Source organism: Thamnophis sirtalis, unplaced genomic scaffold (assembly GCF_051295495.1).
Source record: "Thamnophis sirtalis isolate CommonGarterSnake01/CBP01778 unplaced genomic scaffold, rThaSir2_p1.2 scaffold_6, whole genome shotgun sequence".
Taxonomy (NCBI): Eukaryota; Metazoa; Chordata; class Lepidosauria; order Squamata; family Natricidae; genus Thamnophis; species Thamnophis sirtalis.
This window is the reverse complement of record NW_028261386.1, coordinates 92,174,603-92,194,053: the sequence shown is the minus strand read 5'-3', so window position 1 is coordinate 92,194,053 and position 19,451 is coordinate 92,174,603. Positions and strand designations below refer to the sequence as shown.

At 39.2% G+C, this 19,451-nt stretch overlaps 1 protein-coding gene across 5 annotated transcripts in view; it reads left to right on the top strand.

The window, feature by feature from the left end:
- EYA4 (EYA transcriptional coactivator and phosphatase 4) overlaps positions 1-19,451 on the top strand; it is a 135,203-nt gene that overhangs the window by 101,107 nt on the left and 14,645 nt on the right. For all 5 annotated transcript variants that reach the window (XM_087718442.1, XM_087718440.1, XM_087718441.1 and 2 more), the window contains 5 exons: positions 691-770; positions 927-1,092; positions 3,200-3,336; positions 4,308-4,391; positions 14,352-14,441. In XM_087718442.1, the coding sequence (XP_087574568.1) occupies positions 691-770; positions 927-1,092; positions 3,200-3,336; positions 4,308-4,391; positions 14,352-14,441 (557 nt within the window). The remainder of the gene's footprint in view (positions 1-690; positions 771-926; positions 1,093-3,199; positions 3,337-4,307; positions 4,392-14,351; positions 14,442-19,451) is intronic.

Below are 19,451 nucleotides of genomic sequence, written 5' to 3'. Positions count from 1 at the left end.
TCAAAAAACCCATAGTTTAAAGCAACTTTGAGGAGAGAGATTTAAAAAAACAATAAAATGAGATTCTGCACAACCCAAGACAGCAGGCTTCTCAGCCTTAGCTGTTAGATATTTGAAGAGATCTTTTTGCTGTCCTCACCATGATTCTACTCCTTAACTATTTATGTTGAGAACATTGGAGAGATATGAATTATTCTCTGTTTGATATAGATATGGCCATCTTAAATCTGGTCATTTCATGGACTAGAAGTTCTCTTAAACCTTGAAACTACATTAAACATCCTGTCCCTCCAAACCATTATCAATATATTTTTCTAGTACTTTACAATAGCTGTATTAAAGAAAGCGAAAGTTTGGTGTTCAAGAAAGAAAAGTTTTGAAACGGAGTAAATTTGCTGATACATAAATGTCTATTTTCAGTGTTTATATGAAGCAAACTGTTATGAAAGATGGATATATGGAAACAATTACAAACATTATTGACAGCTTGTTCAATTTTTAAACTTCCTTTTCTTTACAACAGTACTACACTAAGCTATAGTTAAGCATATTTTAAAAAGTTCAAGTGAGATAAATGCATATTTTAATTACATACTTTTAATTTTCATCTGAAAATTTCATTTCTTATTTGTATGAATTTTGAATTTTGCATTGCTTAGCTCTTATAGGGAATTATTCTTTTAACTCTAGGTTCTAGTTTTACACCATCCTCCACTATTTATGCAAACAATTCAGTATCAAATTCTACAAACTTCAATAGTTCACAACAGGTATGATTTTTTTTGTCTATAAAGCGCAAACTATTATGAATTTATTTGGCAATTTATTTGGACAATACTGTTGTCCTATTTCTATTTTTAGGTTACAAAAAAGATGTAATTTTAAAGGTATTAGTCTTAATTAAAATGTTGTTTGTAACATTCTAGGATTATCCATCATATGCAGCTTTCAGCCAAAATCAATATCCACAGTATTATTCAGCATCAACATATGGAACATATATGACATCAAATAACACCACAGATGGTACCTCTTCATCCTCATCAACATATCAGCTTCAAGAATCTCTTCCAGGTCTTACTACCCAACCAGGTACCTTTCATTGATTTTTGTTCCAATCATTTAGAATCATGGCATAGGTTCATGTGAACATTAATTGTAGCTAAGTATAGCTAAATGTATGAAAACAAATTTCATTTGTATAAATTTGACATCCAAGGAGTCAAATCTTATCCAGTCTTAATCAGCAAAAATCCATTAAGCATTAGTAAAGAATCAATCCTTTAATTCGACTATACCTAACAAGATATCAAAAGCTTCGGGATTAAGTTTTTGCAAACAATGAAAGAAAGAAAACTGCATCAATCATCCTCACCAAAGGACTTGCCTAGGTGACAAGTCATATTTAGAGGGTCCTTCAAAATGCCAGAAGGGTGGGAATTAGTGAATTATTGGGGAAATTGCACAATCTCATGTAGAATACATTAAAGTAGTTAAGCCATGAGGTGATCAGAGCTTGAGTGGCTATTTGAAATGTTCCTCCCCCACCACCACCCAATCCATGACAGCTCAAATGAAGCAGGACAAAGGCCTTCCTGAATACAGCTGTTTATCAAGCAAGAGCCATGAGTTCAGAAAACCCCTGTTGTGGCCTGCCAACTACCAGCCTCTATAGCAGCCAAATCAGATGAGGAGGTAGCATGGGAGTCAGGGCATCAAGGCAACCTGAGAGCTCCAAGGGCAAAGTGGGAATAGAGCTGTCGGAGATAGAGACAGACCCTGGGCCATCCATCAGCCCTGAGATGAAGAGTCAACAGTCCCCAGGTCTAGAGGTGGCTGATGAGTAAGAGGAGGAACAGCTGGGTCCAGTGCCTGGTGCACAGATGCGCAGAAGGCAGAGAAGAGGAGAGCAGTGGAAATCTATGGGCCAATCCTTGGGATGGAAGATCCAAAGCTGCTAGTGAAGCCGGACCCTAGCTCTGGGGATAAAAGTCAGGGGGTGGAGCTGAATAGGTGTGACAGACAAATTCATCTCCCTACTGAACAGACTTGTTAGCCTGCTGTGTGTGAGAGAGGGGTTTTTTTTTTTTTTGCCGGGGCTGCTGTCACTCGTAATAAAGGGAACATTTGTTTAATTACAGAGGGATTGTTGTGTTTGGGAGCTGGGTCAGAATAATCCCCAAAATGTACATTACCATTGAATAGAAGTGCCACTCCATTCAATTTGAAAGGTGGAATATCTTCAGATCTGGACAGTATTAACACCCCCAGTCATTCCGTTTGGAAAATAACTTCTGACTTAATATTATCAAAGATTTGCATCCAGCAATGTACCATGTAAACTATTTTGCAACTGCTGCTACTCATAACTCAAATGTATTTTACCTGCTAGTTTCCAGATCTTCTGTTAATAGAGTATAAAGCTTGCAGAAGATAGCACCACCTGGGGAAGAACTCATCAAATAGGGTACAAAGTCAGGGTATCTTAATCTGCAATCTGTGCTTCAGAAAAGTGTTAATTCTGAACTGCCTCCATTCTCACTGTCTTAGACTATAAAGTTAAAAAATAAGGTTACTCATAGATAGAAATTATTTACTATGTTGTGGTAAACATTTTATATTTCTGCACAATAGAGTGTTATGTTTCATTAATATCTGTAACACTAAAAACTTTATTGGTGGCCTTCACATCTGCTCTTAGAGTTTCAGAGATGGGAGTTCCTTTGGTAAAGAAGTATTTGGGCATGTTCCATTTAGTGCTTGACCTTTATGAAGTAGGTATTGCATAATATTTGAAAGACGGAGTGTTAAAGGACCTCTATCCTGGAACAGAACTTTTCCATCCCATAGTATAGAAAATAGATTGATTTATTTAAATTTGCTTCTAATTTTAAAAATAGTCTGCTCAGATAGAATTATCTGAAAGATTATACAGCAAGATTACACTCCTCGGATATGCTTTTAACACTTGCCTTTATATTTGTTTATTCAATCTTTGTAATTTGGCAAATACTTGTAGTTAAAGAAGGTGAGGAATTTCAATAAACAGATTATTTTCATTCCTCTTGAATAATTAGGAATTTAAGGGAATCCCAATTGTACATTTAAAACTATAGGAGTACCTTATTTAAACTATAAAATTGAATGAGGAATACTTTGTATTTTGATAAATGTTTATTTATCTTTTTTTTAAAAACAGGAGAGTTTGATGCTGTGCAGAGCCCTTCAACTCCAATCAAAGATCTTGATGAAAGAACGTGTAGGAGTTCTGGGTCAAAATCAAGGGGCAGAGGGAGAAAAAATAACCCATCTCCTCCTCCTGATAGTGACTTGGAGGTACATTCTTCTAAATTAATAGCAATATGAAGATCAGGAAGTAATTCATACTTCAGAGATATAAAAGAAGACATATTAATAGAAAAATCTGTTCACTCAAAATTATAGTAAGTATGTAAGTATTTAATTTTGAGTGAATAGCATTTTTAAAGGAAATTACTTTAAAGGGAATTACTTTACGTTATGCCTACTCTTGGAATGTAACTGAAGTGTGAGAAGCCAGGGAATCTACAGATCACTATCTCAAGCTTGGAACTCTCTACTTCAAGCTTGAAATATTTTAAGAACTTCAAATGTCCATAAATTCCCTGACAGATTCTTCCCCTTTCAAACAATTATTAAAGTTTAAATATCTTTTATTGGAATAAAAACTGATAGAAAACTTATTTCTTCCTGGTGCTAAAAGATAACAGGCAAATCACAAAGTATATTTGTATGGGACATCATTAAGGAGTTTGTGTATGTATACATGCATGATATCACAGAATAGTATATTTGATCATTTGTTAAAAAACATAATTGCCCTCATTAATATGATCATAAAAGTTGACCATAAATGAAGATGTTCTGTTATAAAAATTAAAATTACTATTTGATATTTCTACCTACCAAAGCTCTTTGAAAGAGGGACACAAAGAAGAAAATTGGAGCATATATATTTAATCTCTATTTTTGCTTGAACATTCAAATATAAAAAAGCAGCAAGAGGGCTGGGCAGTGCTTTGGAGTCAAAAATATGTTTTGTAGTGTAGTCCAATATTTATTTATGACCTATCTGCAGCTCCTTAAAGCACCTGCAACTTTCTCTGGAACTATACAGCTGCCTTTTCTTTAAGCAATGTCTTTCTTGATTTGAAGTATTGAATCATAACAACCTTCCCCCCCCACCCCACCACAAAGACTGGGGCTACAGCTGCCTATAGTTCTTGTGCTATCTGTATATATTGATTTGTTGATTCTTTTGTTTTCAGCGTATATTTGTTTGGGATTTGGATGAAACTATCATTGTCTTCCATTCGCTTCTTACAGGATCTTATGCACAGAAATATGGAAAGGTATGAGAGAAATACTAGTGCTTTGGTGGAACTAATTATTGTGCAGTACAATAATTTATTTGTTAAGTTTAAAGACCTTGAGTCATCCCCATAATATTTAGTAGTATTTCTGGTACATAAATAAAATTTTGTTTTAATAGTCCTAGATTTGACAGATTTTTTCTTCTTCAGACTTTACTCTAGGATTCACTGTTTTATTGCAAATGATACTATTTAGATTAATTACATAAAAGTCAAGTAATATAACTTCACATGAATGATATACAATGATTTTAATGGACACCCTGCCCTATACCCCCACTCCTAGTCCATTAAATGCAGGATTGCTTTAACTGGATACTTAGTAACACTTTGTTCCATTGTTCTTGTAACTTTTCAAGGCTTTACTGCTTTTTGACTAAAATCAGCTTCCTTTATTTTACTAGCATTTAGCTGTCAGTCTAAACACTGCTATTGAAATATTTTGTGATTGATTAAGAAAATACTCAACCACTATGTAACTATTGCTTTTAATAACAAGTTACAGTAAAATAATCAGCACTCTAAAAACATATGTTTAATAAGAGGAAGGAAGGATTCCAAACACTTTCCAAATAGCCCAATGCATCCATAACTCGACAAAAACTTAAGTTAGATTGTAGGTAAGCAATTTAGGAAGAGTCAGTATAATAAAAAGGGAATATTAACTTACATGAAAAGTGCCATTTTCTGCTTAGGTACAAAATATATCAAATATTATTATTGTTTTATTTAATATTTCCCACAAAACAATTTTGAAATCAAATTGGTACCAAATTCTCCTTAAAAAAATCTTCTGCTTCTGTTGAGCTAAACAAGTTTTGATTCTCTTCTGATGTCATTGCCTAACTAAATAAATATTGGCATAGCTTTTAACATAGCTCAGGCTTCCTTCTCATCCTCCTGAGAACTTTGAGTATTTGTCTCCTAAGGGACATTCTAGTAGAGATGGCCCAATCTAGCACAGAAGTCAACAGACAGACTGTCTGGCTCCAATTTATGCCAACTGCTAATGCAGCCAAAGGCATTTGTATCTTGATATAGGGAAGTGTTATAGTTGATCTTACCTCCGTTGCAATGTTGGCAATCTCTGGATAAGGCCATATTCCCATGAGCCTGAGAGGGCTTTCCCTTATATCTATAGCATCAATACCTACAAGGAAAAAAATGTTTAAACATTATTAAAGTCAAAGGAGATTAACACAGAAGCATTCCTGCTGGCTTTTCAGTAATTTGACAGTAGTATATATTTAAAATGATGGTTTCTTTACTGTCTCTTTATGTCCTTTTCTAATATATTACGTTTAAAAACAATTGTTCACATTTCATTTTTTAATATGTGGGCAGATGCATGGAATTCATCTCATGCATGACTAATAAATTACTTTGGAAGAAAAGCTGTACAATTTGCTACAGAAATATATTCTGTAATATTCTAGACCAGTGGTTCCCAAAGTGGATGGTACCGCCCCCCTGGTGGGTGGTGGGACGACTTAGGGGGGCACTAAGAGGCAAGGGGGGTGGCAGGGGGTGCTAAGAGGCAAGCGCGGTGGCAGAGGAGTGCTGGAGGTGTTCTGTGCTGTACTCTTGACTCGCCTAGCTTAGCGCGCAGGTGCAGAAGGGAATGTGATGGGACCGAAAGCGAGAGTCCTTCCCCGCGCGGCTGGTGTGGAGGTGGCAGCTCAGTCTCTCCTCACCAGGAACCGGTGATATCCACGCATGCGCAAGGAAGATGTCTGCCTGAGCTCTTCCGCTCTGGCTCAAAGAGGAAAAACGGCCAAAAAGAAACGGAGCTGAGGTTTGGAAATCGATCTAAGGTGAAAATAAGGCATTAGCAATGTAAGGGGGGTCTGGAGGAGCAGCCAACGGGAAGAAACATTGTTTTCTGAGATTGCTGCTCTCGGAAGATGCAACCCTGCTGCCATTCCACCTATTCCAGCCACCGCAGCCCGGCCCTGCTGTTCGGTGGAGCTACTGACCCTGCTGCCATCCCACCTGCTTCGATCGTCGCGACTGCCGCCCCATCTGTTCCGGCCACCGTGGCTGGCTCTGCTGCTTTGGGGGAGCCGCCGACCCTGCCGCCATTCCACCCACCCCGGCCGCCGATCCTGCTGCCATTCTGCCTGTTCCAGCCGCCGCGACAATCGCTCCATCTGTTCCGGCCGCCGTCCCACCTACTCCGGCACTGTTGCTTCAAGTGAGCTGCTCACCCTGCTGCCGTCCCACCTACTCCGGCCGCCGCGACCGCCATTTCATCTATGCCAGCCACCATGACCTGACCCTGCTGCTTTGGGGGACCCACAGTCCCTGCCGTCGCCCCACCTGCTCCGGCCACCATGGCTGCTATTCTACCCATCTGGCCACCGCGGCCCGGCCCTGCTGCTTCAGGGGGGGGGGGCTATGTTTGTGCCGCTGTGCCTGCCTTGTTGCCCGTGGAGCTGCTGAGTTCCATGCCAGTGTGCCTGGAGACTGGTGGCTGGCTTCCTTGCCGCCGCCATTGCTGTCCTGGACGCACCCCCATCCCTCTCCCCCCCTTCTTTCTTCCACCGCGGCCTTTGGACATCACCACCGCTGACCGTCCCGAGCGTCGTGGGACCTTTTCTGCCTGTCGCCCCCGCAGAGAGAGAGGCGAGAGAGGACAGGGTCAAGGAGAATGGGGAGTCTGCTCTCTCCAACTAGTGCCAACTCTCCCAGCTGCCTCAGACTTTTTTTTCACACCATTTCCAGACTATGCGAGAGAAAGAACGAGGAACCCCTCACTCCCAAAGTATTGCCAGCCCTAGCCACCTCAGACTTGCGCTGACCGCTCCTGTTTTCGCGGACTTAAGAACTGCGTTTTAATTAGTGTGTTGACTGTATGATGGTATGATTGTGAGAGAGGACGCGCCCACTTTTTAATCTAATTAGTTTAATTAATTTTGTATCACTATATTGTATTTTTAATGATATTGTGGGGTGTGTCTGAGGAGAATGTTTGCTTAGTGAGTATGATAGGACTGGGGGTGCGACCTGGAGCCCCCTCCACTGAGTACAGAAGCAGAAGTGGATGGGGCCTGGATCCGCCCCCCGTCCTAGAGTGAATGCTGTATATGGCCTGCCGGGAAGAATGGGGGCCATGGGAGGGGGGAGGTCTACGGGGAGGGGGGAGGGTCGGAGCATTCCGGTTACGACCGGGAGGGGCAGATATGACGGGAGCTGTAGGGCTAGCCAATACTGGAGAAGAAGGACTCGCTACATTACAGCGATTCCTTGTTCCGGCCCCTCAGGCTCATCTCAAGGACCTGTTGGCAGAGGAGATCGGGGCCCTGGTCTGAGGTTGCTGCTGCTAAATGCCAGGTCTGTTATGAACAAGGCTCCCCTTGTCCGGGACTTAATATTAGACGAGGGGGCAGACTTGGCATATATAACTGAAACCTGGCTGGGCCAAGAGGGAGGAGTCCCCCTCTCAGAAATGTGCCCAGATGGGTTTCAGGTGCTTCACCAACCACAACACTAGAAAGGGGTGGGGGAGTAGCAGTTGTCGTCCGAAAGTCATTAGTTCCTCGCAGGATCCCTGCCCCAGAGATTGTGGGGTGTGAGTCTCTCCTCTTGAAGTTGGACCTAGGGGTTCAAGTGGGCTTGTTCTTGATGTACGTACCTCTCAGCTACGTCACAACAGCCCTGCCTGTGCTGCTAGAGGCAGTAGCCGGATTGGCGGTGGAGTTCCCCAGGCTAATAATGCTGAGGTACTTTAACCTACCGTCTTTTGGCGAACACTCTGATGGGGCACAGGAGTTCATGGCCTCCATGACAACCATGGACTTGACCCAAGTAGTTCAGGGCCCTACTCATAGAGCGGGACATACACTTGACCTTGTATTTCTCTCGGGGCAGTGGAGACGTGATCTGAAATTAAGGGGAATAGAGACCTCACCTTTGTCATGGTCCGATCACTCCTTGCTGAGGCTTGACTTCAGGATACTACTCCCCCATTGCAGGGAGGTGGAACCAATTAAGTGGTTCCGCCCCAGGCGCCTGATGGACCTGATGGGATTTCAGAAGAAGCTTGGAGTGATACCTGACTCCCTTGCCCGCAATCCGACCTAATCCTTAGTCGCTGCCTGGAATGTTGCGGCGACTGAGGCACTGGATCGGATTGCGCCTTTGAGGCCTCTCCGTCGCAGTGGACTCAGGGGGGCACCTTGGTTTACCGAGGAACTCCGGGAGATGAAGTACCAAAAGAGACGCCTAGAGCGATGTTGGAGGACTAGGTGGCGCAGTGGTTAAATGCAGCACTGCAGGCTACTGCTAGATCAGCAGTTCAGCGGTTCAAATCTCACCGGCTCAGGGTTGACTCAGCCTTCCATCCTTCCGAGGTGGGTAAAATGAGGACCCAGATTGTTGGGGGCAATATGCTGACTCTCTGTAAACCGCTTAGAGAGGGCTGAAAGCCCTATGAAGCGGTATATAAGTCTACTGCTATTGCTATTGCTATTAACTCTGAATCTGATCGAACACTATTAAGAGCCTTTATTAGGACTTACTTAGTGGCGATACGGGCGGCAAAATGCACACATTTTCCCGCTCTTATTGCGTCCGCAGAATCTCGCCCAGCCGCCCAGTTTAGGGTGACCCGCTCCCTCCTGAAAGGCGAGGAGGTGGGGGAACCCCTGCAGGGTTCATACCATAAATCCAGGGCCTTCCAATAGAGTATATTAGAAAGCAAACCCTACAGGGGTAATGTGCTCTGTTTGTCCTGCTTCCCTCTTCTTGAATTTGATTATTTAGTTAGTTAGTTAGTTTGTCACTCATGTACAAGATAACAGGAATAAGAATAAACATTAATAAACATAAATAAAAAAATTCTTAGGAATGGTGTGAGGTCAACAGTAAGATAGTTTAAGGTTAAAGCTATGGAGGTTTGAAGATGTAACAACAGAGTCAGGTAATGCATTTCAAGAATTGACCTCTCTGTTGATGAAGTCATATTTTTTGCAATCGAGTTTGGAGTGGTTTACCTTGAGTTTGTATCTATTTTTTGCTTGTGTATTGTTGTGGTTGAAGCTAAAGTAGTCATTGACAGGTAGGACATTGTAGCAGATAATTCTGTGTACTACACTTAGGTCAGACCGTAGGCAGCATCCAGTGAGTAGAGGAGTGGAGTACTCTTCTTGTGAAATACCTCTTGGCTCGCTCAATTGTGCTAATGTCCAATATAAGGTGTGGATTCCAGACAGACGAACTGTATTTGAGAATTGGTCTAGGAAAGGTTTTGTATGCCCTAGTTTGCAGTACAAACTAGGTTGCAGGCTGGAGAGAGAAAAGAGAGACTTAAATTTAGTACACTATTTTTTTTTAAAAAACATCACCTTGCTGTTATGTCGCCCTGTGACAAATTCTTCGTTTATTCTGTGGGCCTGAGATAGTGTGCTTGCTAGTAGACTATGTACTGTATATTTATAAGTATTTCTAGTTGGCCTTGTATATTATATATACAATAGTGATAACATATTTACTTGTCAGATTTGTCTTTTAAAAAATTGTTGGACAATCTGCAGATTATTCCAAAATGTCACTATTTTTTTTAAAAAAAATATTTTTATTGAACTATGATTAACAAACATCAAATAATTAAAATAACATAATATGCATTTCTATATTCAATATGCATAGAGAAAAGATATAGAAAATACAAACAAATATAATAGATAAGAATGTTAATTTTGATTGTTCTAGAAGAAGAATAACACTAACATTTGAAAGAGAAACAGGAATAATTTATAATATGTATTGCTGTGGAACCTTTGAGTATACTTTACTATATACTTTGCAGTATCTTTCCTCCCTATTATTTTCATCCATCTTTGCCTGAAAATGAACTTGCTGGACACATTTATGATGACTCCCTATTGTAGCTAGTGATTCAATACTTCATTAAGTTGAACCTTGAATTTCAAATCAATTTGAATCGAGTCTTGTTGCCTTTAGTCTTTAATTGCAAATAGAAATAGAATGTTGCTGCCGATATGTCATATCAGATCTTGACTAATTTGTATACCTCTTATTTGTATTGGAATGTTCTTTATCTCCAGAAGAGATAATAACCCACTCTGCTCAATTTGTTGTAGCATATTGTTATCAATCAAATACTTACCCTGGTATATGTATTCTTTTTGCTGTTTCATTTTAACCATAATGCTATTCCTGGCTTTTTTGTTTTAGTTCTGTATTAACCAGATGCTTATCTTTTTATCCTGGTTACTTATTACATAGATTTTTTTTAATTAATCCATGTTTTACATTCCCTCTCTCTATTTGTATTTCCAAAGCAATATACCATTCTGTAAATAGTTCCTAGAGAATTTCCTTCTGTAACTTCTAACCCTTTCGTAGCAGTCTTCCAGTTGGCTGCAGCTGTGCTTTCTTATTTTGTATTTAATATTTTCCATTCTGCTCATAATTATAAAATCCTGAATAATTTACAACACTGTAACAATAATATTGCAGGATAAAAGTAATTCCTTAAAAAGGAAAGATAAGAAGGTGTCAGTGACTGGAAAGGGGCTATAAAAAAGATATCTCCCTCCCCCAAAGATGTGGGATGGAGGGAAATGTCATTACACAAGATAGGAAAGGTTCACATCCATATTTCAGCAAGTAGCAGTTCATACTGTCTGACACACATAGCAGGATTTTTCTTCTCCCCTCAAAGAATATAGTAACCACAGAGATGATGTAATTGAATATGTTCTTCAATGTAACTTGATCTGGGACTTTGAGCCATAAAATTCTAACAGTAACCTAGCTGCTACATTCTTCCCTAATTTTAGCTTCCAGAGCTTTCCAAGGGCAGTTCCCCACTGAGTGCATTACAGTAATCCAATCTGGAAGTATTGATCATTCTATTTAAACTAAAAGCAGCATTTTATTATTTAAAAAGAAGCAGCACAGCAGATGTGATGTGAAGAGCTTACTACTCAGTTTTTGCACATCTACTTAAAACTCAATATCACTGAAGAACAGAACAGAACAGAATAGAATAGAATGGAATTCTTTATTGGCCAAGTGTGACACACAAGGAATTTGTCTCCAGTGAATAAGCTCTCAGGGTGCATGCAAGCAACAAGTGATGAATGATTAGTTTCATAGGTGTGCCATAAGCATTTCCCTTATATTGTTTATCTACTCAAAACAGTGAAAAGGAGAACAATTAATCAGTAGAATGGCCTCCAGAACATGTGGTGCTCTATCATTAGAGATGTTTAAGAAGAAATTGCACAGCAATTTGTCTAAAATGATGCAGTGTCTCCTGCTGGAGCAGAGTTGGACTAGAAGATCTCCAAAGTCTCTTCCAACTCTGTTATTCTGTTAAAACCATTCCTTTTGTTCTATAAACAGATCGAGTTGAGTATTAGGTGAACTAGTTGATAATCATACCATCAAGGCACTGTATGGATTAGTTGTTAGAAAGGAGTTAATTCATTTCATTTCATTTCATTTATTAAATTTATAGGCCGCCCAATCCCGGAGGACTCCGGGCGGCTTACAATGAAAGAAGAAAAAAAGAAAAACAAAATAAATAAATAAATAAATAGTTTAAAATACATAACACATATATGTTCTAATCGGGGCTGGACCTTAACACTAAGGTCAACAGCCCCAGGCTTGCCGGAACAGCCAGGTTTTAACGGCTTTCTTGAAGGCCATGAGAGTGGGTAAGGTCCAGACCTCTGGGGGTAGCTGCTTCCACAGGATCGGAGCAGCCACAGAGAAGGCTCTCCTCCGGGGGCCTGCCAGCCGACACTGACCGGCTGACGGTATCCGAAGGAGGCCCACCCTGTGGGATCTTATCGGCTGTTGGGAGCTGTGTGGCAGTAGGCGATCTCGCAGATAGGCTGGTCCTAAGCCATGTAGGGCTTTAAAGGTAATAACCAACACTTAGAATTGCATACGGAGACCAATTGGCAGCCAGTGCAGTTCGTGGAGGACAGATGTAATATGGGTGTATCTCGGTACACCCAATATCGCTCGCACGGCTGCATTCTGGACTTGCTGTAGTCTCCGAACGCTTTTCAAGGGTAGCCCCATGTAGAGCGCATTGCAATAATCGAGCCTTGAGGTGACAAGGGCCTGAGTGACAGTCTGAAGTGCCCCCCTGTCCACGTAAGGCCGCAATTGGTGTACCAGGCAAACCTGGGCAAAGGCCCCCCTGGTCACAGCAGACAGATGGTGTTCAAGTGTCAGCTGCAAATCCAGGAGGACCCCCAAATTGTGAGCCCTCTCTGAGGGGATCAAAGACGGACTGTCTGAACTGTCCCTTGGGGGAAACATCCAAAGCCACTTGATCTTGTTGGGATTGAGTACCAATTTGTTCATCCCCATCCAGATCCTGACAGCTTCCAGGTATCAGCACATCACGTCCGCCGCTGAGCTGGCACGGGGCAGATAGATACAATTGAGTATCATCTGCATATTGATGGTACTTTATCCCGTGCCGTCGTATGATCTCACCCAGCGGCTTCATGTAGATGTTGAATAGAAGGGGGGACAGGACCAAACCCTGTGGCACCCCACATTTGAGGGGCCTGGAGGTCGACCTCTGTCCCCCGATCATCACCGACTGCGACCTACTGGAGAGGTAAGAGGAGAACCACCGTAGAACGGTTTCTCTCACTCCCACCTCCTCCAGGCGTCGCAGAAGGATACCATGGTCAATGGTATCGAAAGCCGCTGAGAGGTCAAGAAGCACCAGGATAGAGGAATGCCCTCTAGCCCGCCAGAGATCATCGATCAGTACGACCAAAGCGGTTTCCATGCTGTACCCAGGCCTGAAACCAGACTGAAAGGAATCCAGATAATCCGCTTCATTCAAGGTCTGTCGGAGTTGAAGCGCCACCACCTTCTCTACAACCTTCCCTAGAAAGGGAAGTTTGGAGACAGGACGGTAGTTTTTCAGGATGGCTGGATCCAGGGAAGGCTTCTTGAGGAGGGGTCTCACCACCACTTCCTTTAGTGGTTGTGGGAAAGACCCCTCCTGCAAAGATGCATTGGTAATCGCTGGAGCCAACCTCGTGTCACCTCCCTGTTGATCAAGACCAACCAGGAGGGGCACGGGTCCAGTAAGCAGGTGGAGGCGCTCATCACTCCCATGGCCTTGTCCACTTCCTCAGGGGTGACAAATTCGAACTCATCCCAGGAAGTCCGACTTTAGACCTATCCTCGGCATCTCGGCTGGGATTACAAATTGAAAGGTTTTTTTTTTCCTGGACTGAGGGTGTAATTCTTGGATAAGCTCTTTAATTTGGATAAAAAAATATTTTGTTTCATAGCAATATTTTAATAGTCTCAGTAATATTTTTCATTACAATAATTAGTTTGTAACTACCCTGATTCCCTGAAAATAAGACCTCCCTGTATAATAAGCCCAATTGAGCTTTTGAACGCATGCGCTAAAATCCCCCCCCCGAAAATAAGCCCTGCCTGAAAATATTGCAATGCAGCAGCAGCCATAAGGTGACCACACTCACTGCCTCCTACACCTCACAAATAATACGTCCTCCCTGAAAATAAGGCCAAGTGCTTATTTCAGGGGTTAAAATAAAATAAGACCCTGTCTTGTTTTCGGGAAAACACAGTATTATGTAATTGTTCTATCTTAGGTTAACCGTGATATTCATTTTTAAAATGCCTGTTTTCACTACCTTTACATTTTCTTTCCAGTTACTTATCGTTCAAGATTTTGATAATAAGAATTTCTGCTTCAAGTGTAACATTACACTCCACAAAGGAAAAAAAAACCTATTTCATTTCTATGTAGAATTCTTATTAATTTTTTGTTTAATTATTTGTAATAATTTTTTATTTTTCTATTATACATGTATAGTGTATAAAATTAAAATTTGTATTGACCATTACATGGTACTGAGAATATATACCTTTTCTGTTTCCCCCTAAATCAACCAGGATCCACCTGTAGCAGTGACTCTTGGACTTCGCATGGAAGAAATGATTTTTAATCTTGCTGATACTCATTTATTTTTCAATGATTTAGAGGTATGTACAAAATATAATGTATATTAGAACACCTATTTCCAATAATCTCTACTACTTCCAGTTGTTTGAAGCCAGAAATAAAGAGTGAACTAGGTTAACTATATCATTATCCCAGATACTTTTTATATGGTTAGATTGGCAAAATATGGAAATAATTAACAAGATTATGTTGCTATTAACTTTTAAAAAATCAGATCTTTTTGGAACATTCCATTAGTTTTAACTTCGTTGTTCTACTATAGGACATAATAAAAATTAAAAAGAAGCCGCTTGCTCTCTCATTTTCATCCTAAGCCATTAAAATAGATGCTCAGTTCTACTATCACCCAAATACATTTGCCAAGGAATGGTGTTAAAAAAGAATGAAGAACTTTTGAAACTCCCATAGCAAATAATAGGAGCAACATCTATTCATGATTTTTGCAGCCTGTCCTATCTCGACATACAACTCCAATTCCTAAACCTAACAAAAATAGCTGTTGATAGTTCTGAAAGGAAACAAGAAGAGGTGAAAGGCGTTTCTCATTATTAGCTTAAAATGTATTTTCACTTGCTCATAAGAAATATCAGAAACCTGACATTCAGAGTATTCATCTTTTGATCAGGGAACATTCTGTACGCTAGCCTCCTTTTTGTTCCTATATTCCTATAAATTTTAATTAGTACAGGAAAATATTCTGATTTGAATGAGTGTCAAACTTAGAAAGATGCACAAGAGCACTGAATGGTTTCTAAACTCAGTTCCACTTTTAGGCAAAATAAAAATCCCATGCTATTGCTCGTTAATGTTACAGAATTTTGCATCGGGTAGTTTTATAATGAATTTTAAGAAAACATTTCAACGATTTGCTAAAGTTATATTTACATGTTGGATTGTTAAGTCCAATTTTATTTTCCTTATCTCTTTAAATTATACAAATAGTTGGCCTACATTTTATTTTTACTGTCAAGGAAATCTTTTCTCTTACATTTGGCAGTTAATCTATACCAAATTTGTTATTATCTGTCAGATAAAGATGAATAGAATTTGTTCTTCACCCTTAATTCTGCAACTGCTAAGATCTGCATAATAGAATTTTTGTTTTTACTAGCAGTGAGTCATTGTTTTTATTGGATAATGAAATTACTGATATTTCCAAAATATTTTTTTTGTGGGTCAACTGTAGGTTTTATACTCCTTAGTAAAAATGTCAAGTTCTGAAGAATTCTTTGGTAAGAAACTAGTTGTACCGAGATAGTAATTTAATTTAATGTTATAGCAGTCAAAATGAATTTGTAAACGCTCAGTAATGGAAAATATATTTTATCTTTCTTAGTTTTGAACTTGCACAGCCAGTGGCCCACTGTGACTTGAGTATAGCCAGTTCTGTAGCTGTTTTAAAAGGTATTTTACCTTAAATTGACATTAACAGAGAGCTTCCTTACAACACAATTTCTACCTCATTTCTATTATAACCACATAGCAGTGATTCTGATATTATGCAAGCAGAGTTTAAATTTCCACTGGAAATGGGAGGGAATTAATTTAGGTTGATGGCCTTGAAAACTTCATTATACATGAATTGATTTATGTATAGTTAGCTTAAAATTTTGACAGGTTTGAGGTTTAGTTTAAATAACTTTATAATTTTTTCAATAATAATTCTGCAAATAATTCTGCAAATCGTATAGCGCACAAAACACTATTTTGTTCCTCAAAATATGTAACAGGAAATGACAAAATAATAAAAAGGGTGTACCACAGAATATTCTTGGAATATTGCATTCAGTTTTGGTCGTCATGATTTAAAAAATATGTGGAGACTTTAGAAAGAGTGCAGAGAAGAGCAACAAAGATGATTAGGGGACTGGAGGCTAAAATATATGAAGAACGGTTGCAGGAACTGGGCATGTCTAGTTTAATAAAAAGAAGGACTAGGGGAGACATGATAGCAGTCTTCCAATATCTTGGGTTGCCACAAAGAAGAGGGAGTCAAACTATTCACCAAGGCACCTGAGGGTAGAACAAGAAGCAATGGGTGGAAACTAATCAAGGAGAGAAGCAAATTAGAACTAAGGAGAAATGTCCTGCCAGAACAATTAATCAGTGGAACAACTTGCCTCCAGAAATTGTGAATGCTCCAACATTGGAAGTTTTTAAGAAAATGTTGGATAACCATTTATCTGAAGTAGTGTGGGGTTCCCTGCCCAGGCAGGAGGTTGGACTAGAAGATCTCCCACTTCCCTTCCAACTCTGTTACTCTATTCTATTCTAAGTCAGAGAAATAGATAAGCCACATTTATATCATATTTCCAGATTATAAATGGATTTTTTAAAAAGAGAACAGCAGACAAAATGTATATCCTCACTAATTTTAAAGACTATGGCAAATTTATAATCTTTCAAAATAAAAAAAGTACATGAAAACAAAAGACCCATGAATCATTAATAAAAGATAACTTGATAATACATTTACAAATACCTTCAGCTGGGATTCACATCAAGGATTTGATTTACTAAATATATTCTAGCTAGACAGAAACACTCCTGTAAAATCTTATGTATTAATAGCCATGTGTCTGCTAGTCCGCCTGTTTACAGTTTTTTCCTAAATTGCTTTCCTAGTACTAGGGAGAGACATGGGAAATTAAAAGGGACAGAATGCTTTTGTTTGTTTGTTTGTTTCCAAAATCTTTGTGTCAGGGTTCCAAATATCATGCAGAATTAAATCAGAGTCCAAGGCAGAGCTATCCTTAAAATTCCAATTTAATAAGACAGAAATGTTAGCACAAACTGTGAACCCGAATCTGAACTAGGGTTTCCACTCAGTTGAAAATTCATGATCTTGTCCTCACACCCACAAGTTCATCACATGGTCCAATCTTCCTCTGCCATGCTGGCATCTCCACCCATCTAGTTCCGGTCAGGTGCAGAGGTGCGGAGACAAAAGATGACCTTGGGCTTCTAGAAAGGAATGTTCTATTTTGACAACAACGCATTCTACAATTCTACTCCTTACTATCCCCCCTCCGAATTCCCCACTAATGAAACAGCATAATAAAGAAATAGAGAGAAAGTGTGTGGCAGTCCAAAGATTCTTAAAGAAATCGCTGCAGGCCTGACATTTTGTCTTTTGCCAGATGGAGATTAACAACAAGATTTTTTGTCCCTAGGAAGTACAGAGGCAAAGGAAAGTTTATAATGTCTTGGTGGCATCACACATCAATTGTTTCTATTCCTTTCATCACTGCTTGCATAACTATATTACACCACACTGCAAATTTGAGACAAGGGTAAAATGGATATTCAAAATTATTCTATAATAGTGTTGATTTGATGGAAGACTTTAAAATTTCTAACGGAGAAAAGCAAATGAGATCACATGAAGTAATGTCAGGCAGATCAGCAAAAAAGAAAATCATGAATGAGAAAAAGATCCATCTAGCATTACAAAGAGTAATAAACATTGCAAGGATCTCAGAAAGAGAAACCTGGGGAAAATGCTCATTTTGCAAGAGCTTTCTTTTCAAAGCTTAAGTTTCCATTAAAATGGAGAAGCCAGATTGTTGGGGGCAATATGCTGACTCTGTAAACCACTTAGAAAGGTCTATAAAGCACTGTAGAATATAAGTCTAAGTATTGTTGTTGTTATATAATCTTAACAAGGTGCTGAAACATTCTCCTGTGCAACCCTTTAATAACAGTTCCACTCTGGATCATGTGATTGACAGTTAAGAACTTAGAATTATGCAATTGCCAATATTCTAGTTTAGCCTCCTCTTCCATAGGGATCCATTGGAGGTGGGGGTTTTTCCCCTGTAGCACCTGACCCATTTTTGAACTTCATTATTTATTGTAGTACCCTGCCACCAAATTTGGTTCCATGCTTCTCAGCCTTTGGAAATTTACTCTGTTGATGGAAGGACAAGATGCCTTTTTGCATAATTTATTTCCAACATTCCTTATGGGTTTCAAAGAATTAAAAATGGGTTCAGCAGATAGAATGAAAGCAATGAGATAAACAAGTACAGAGGAAACAAATGCCAGAGAAAGAAAAGAACAGGAAAAAGAAAGCAAGGAAAGAGAGTCAAACCTAGTTTGATTGGAAAGTGTAACCTAGGATGTACCAATAATAAACAATATATTTGTTGGAAATCTTGATCTATAATCTATCTAACTCTACTGGGATAGGAATGTCATTAAACTAAATATTTCACATATTCTCAATTCAAATGGAACAATTAACAAAGTAGCAGCAGGAGCATGACCATTGGTGAGATATGTGCTCTGAAATCCCAAAATCATTCTGCTTTATGATGCATAGAAAATGAAATGGTAATTCACAATGAAATAGAATTGCAGATACCTATTAGTAGGCTGATAAAGCAGAAAATGAATTAAAGAAAGGAAGCAAGAATTCTTCCTAATTTGACCACTTACATCTTTATGGCTATGGCTCAAATCTTCTATTTCAGAATCTTTGTAATTTTATAAATTCTAGAAGAAATTTTGAGTTTTTAATATAAAAAGGAGCATTTATTCCACACTCAAATTGTGGAAGAAATTACAATTCCTGACTGGGATTTTTCCCCATGTAACTTTTCCTTTGTTCATTCTGAGTATTAAAATTTTATTTTGTAGGGCTCAGATTTTAAGAGACATATTAATCTGATTTTTTTAAAACTATGTTTGTATTGGTTATCTTATTGAAACTTTTGCATCATGCCCTTTTGTATGAATTCAAAGTAACTAACAGCAAAGTTGTGACATATGACATAATTGTTTAGAACCTGATATGAAAATACTTCCCAGAAAAAAGCAGGAAACAACCATAAATGTAAAAAGTACAAAGTCAGCAATAGTTGCTTAGAGCTCTAAAATGTAGTTCTTATGATGACATTAAATAGCCATACTACATCAGTGATGATGATTTTTTTTAATCAACTAGAAATGGAAAACTAATTGTGCTCAAGGAAGGATACCTACCATCAATGACATAGGCCCTGATAATATCAAGGCATGCTGCAGTG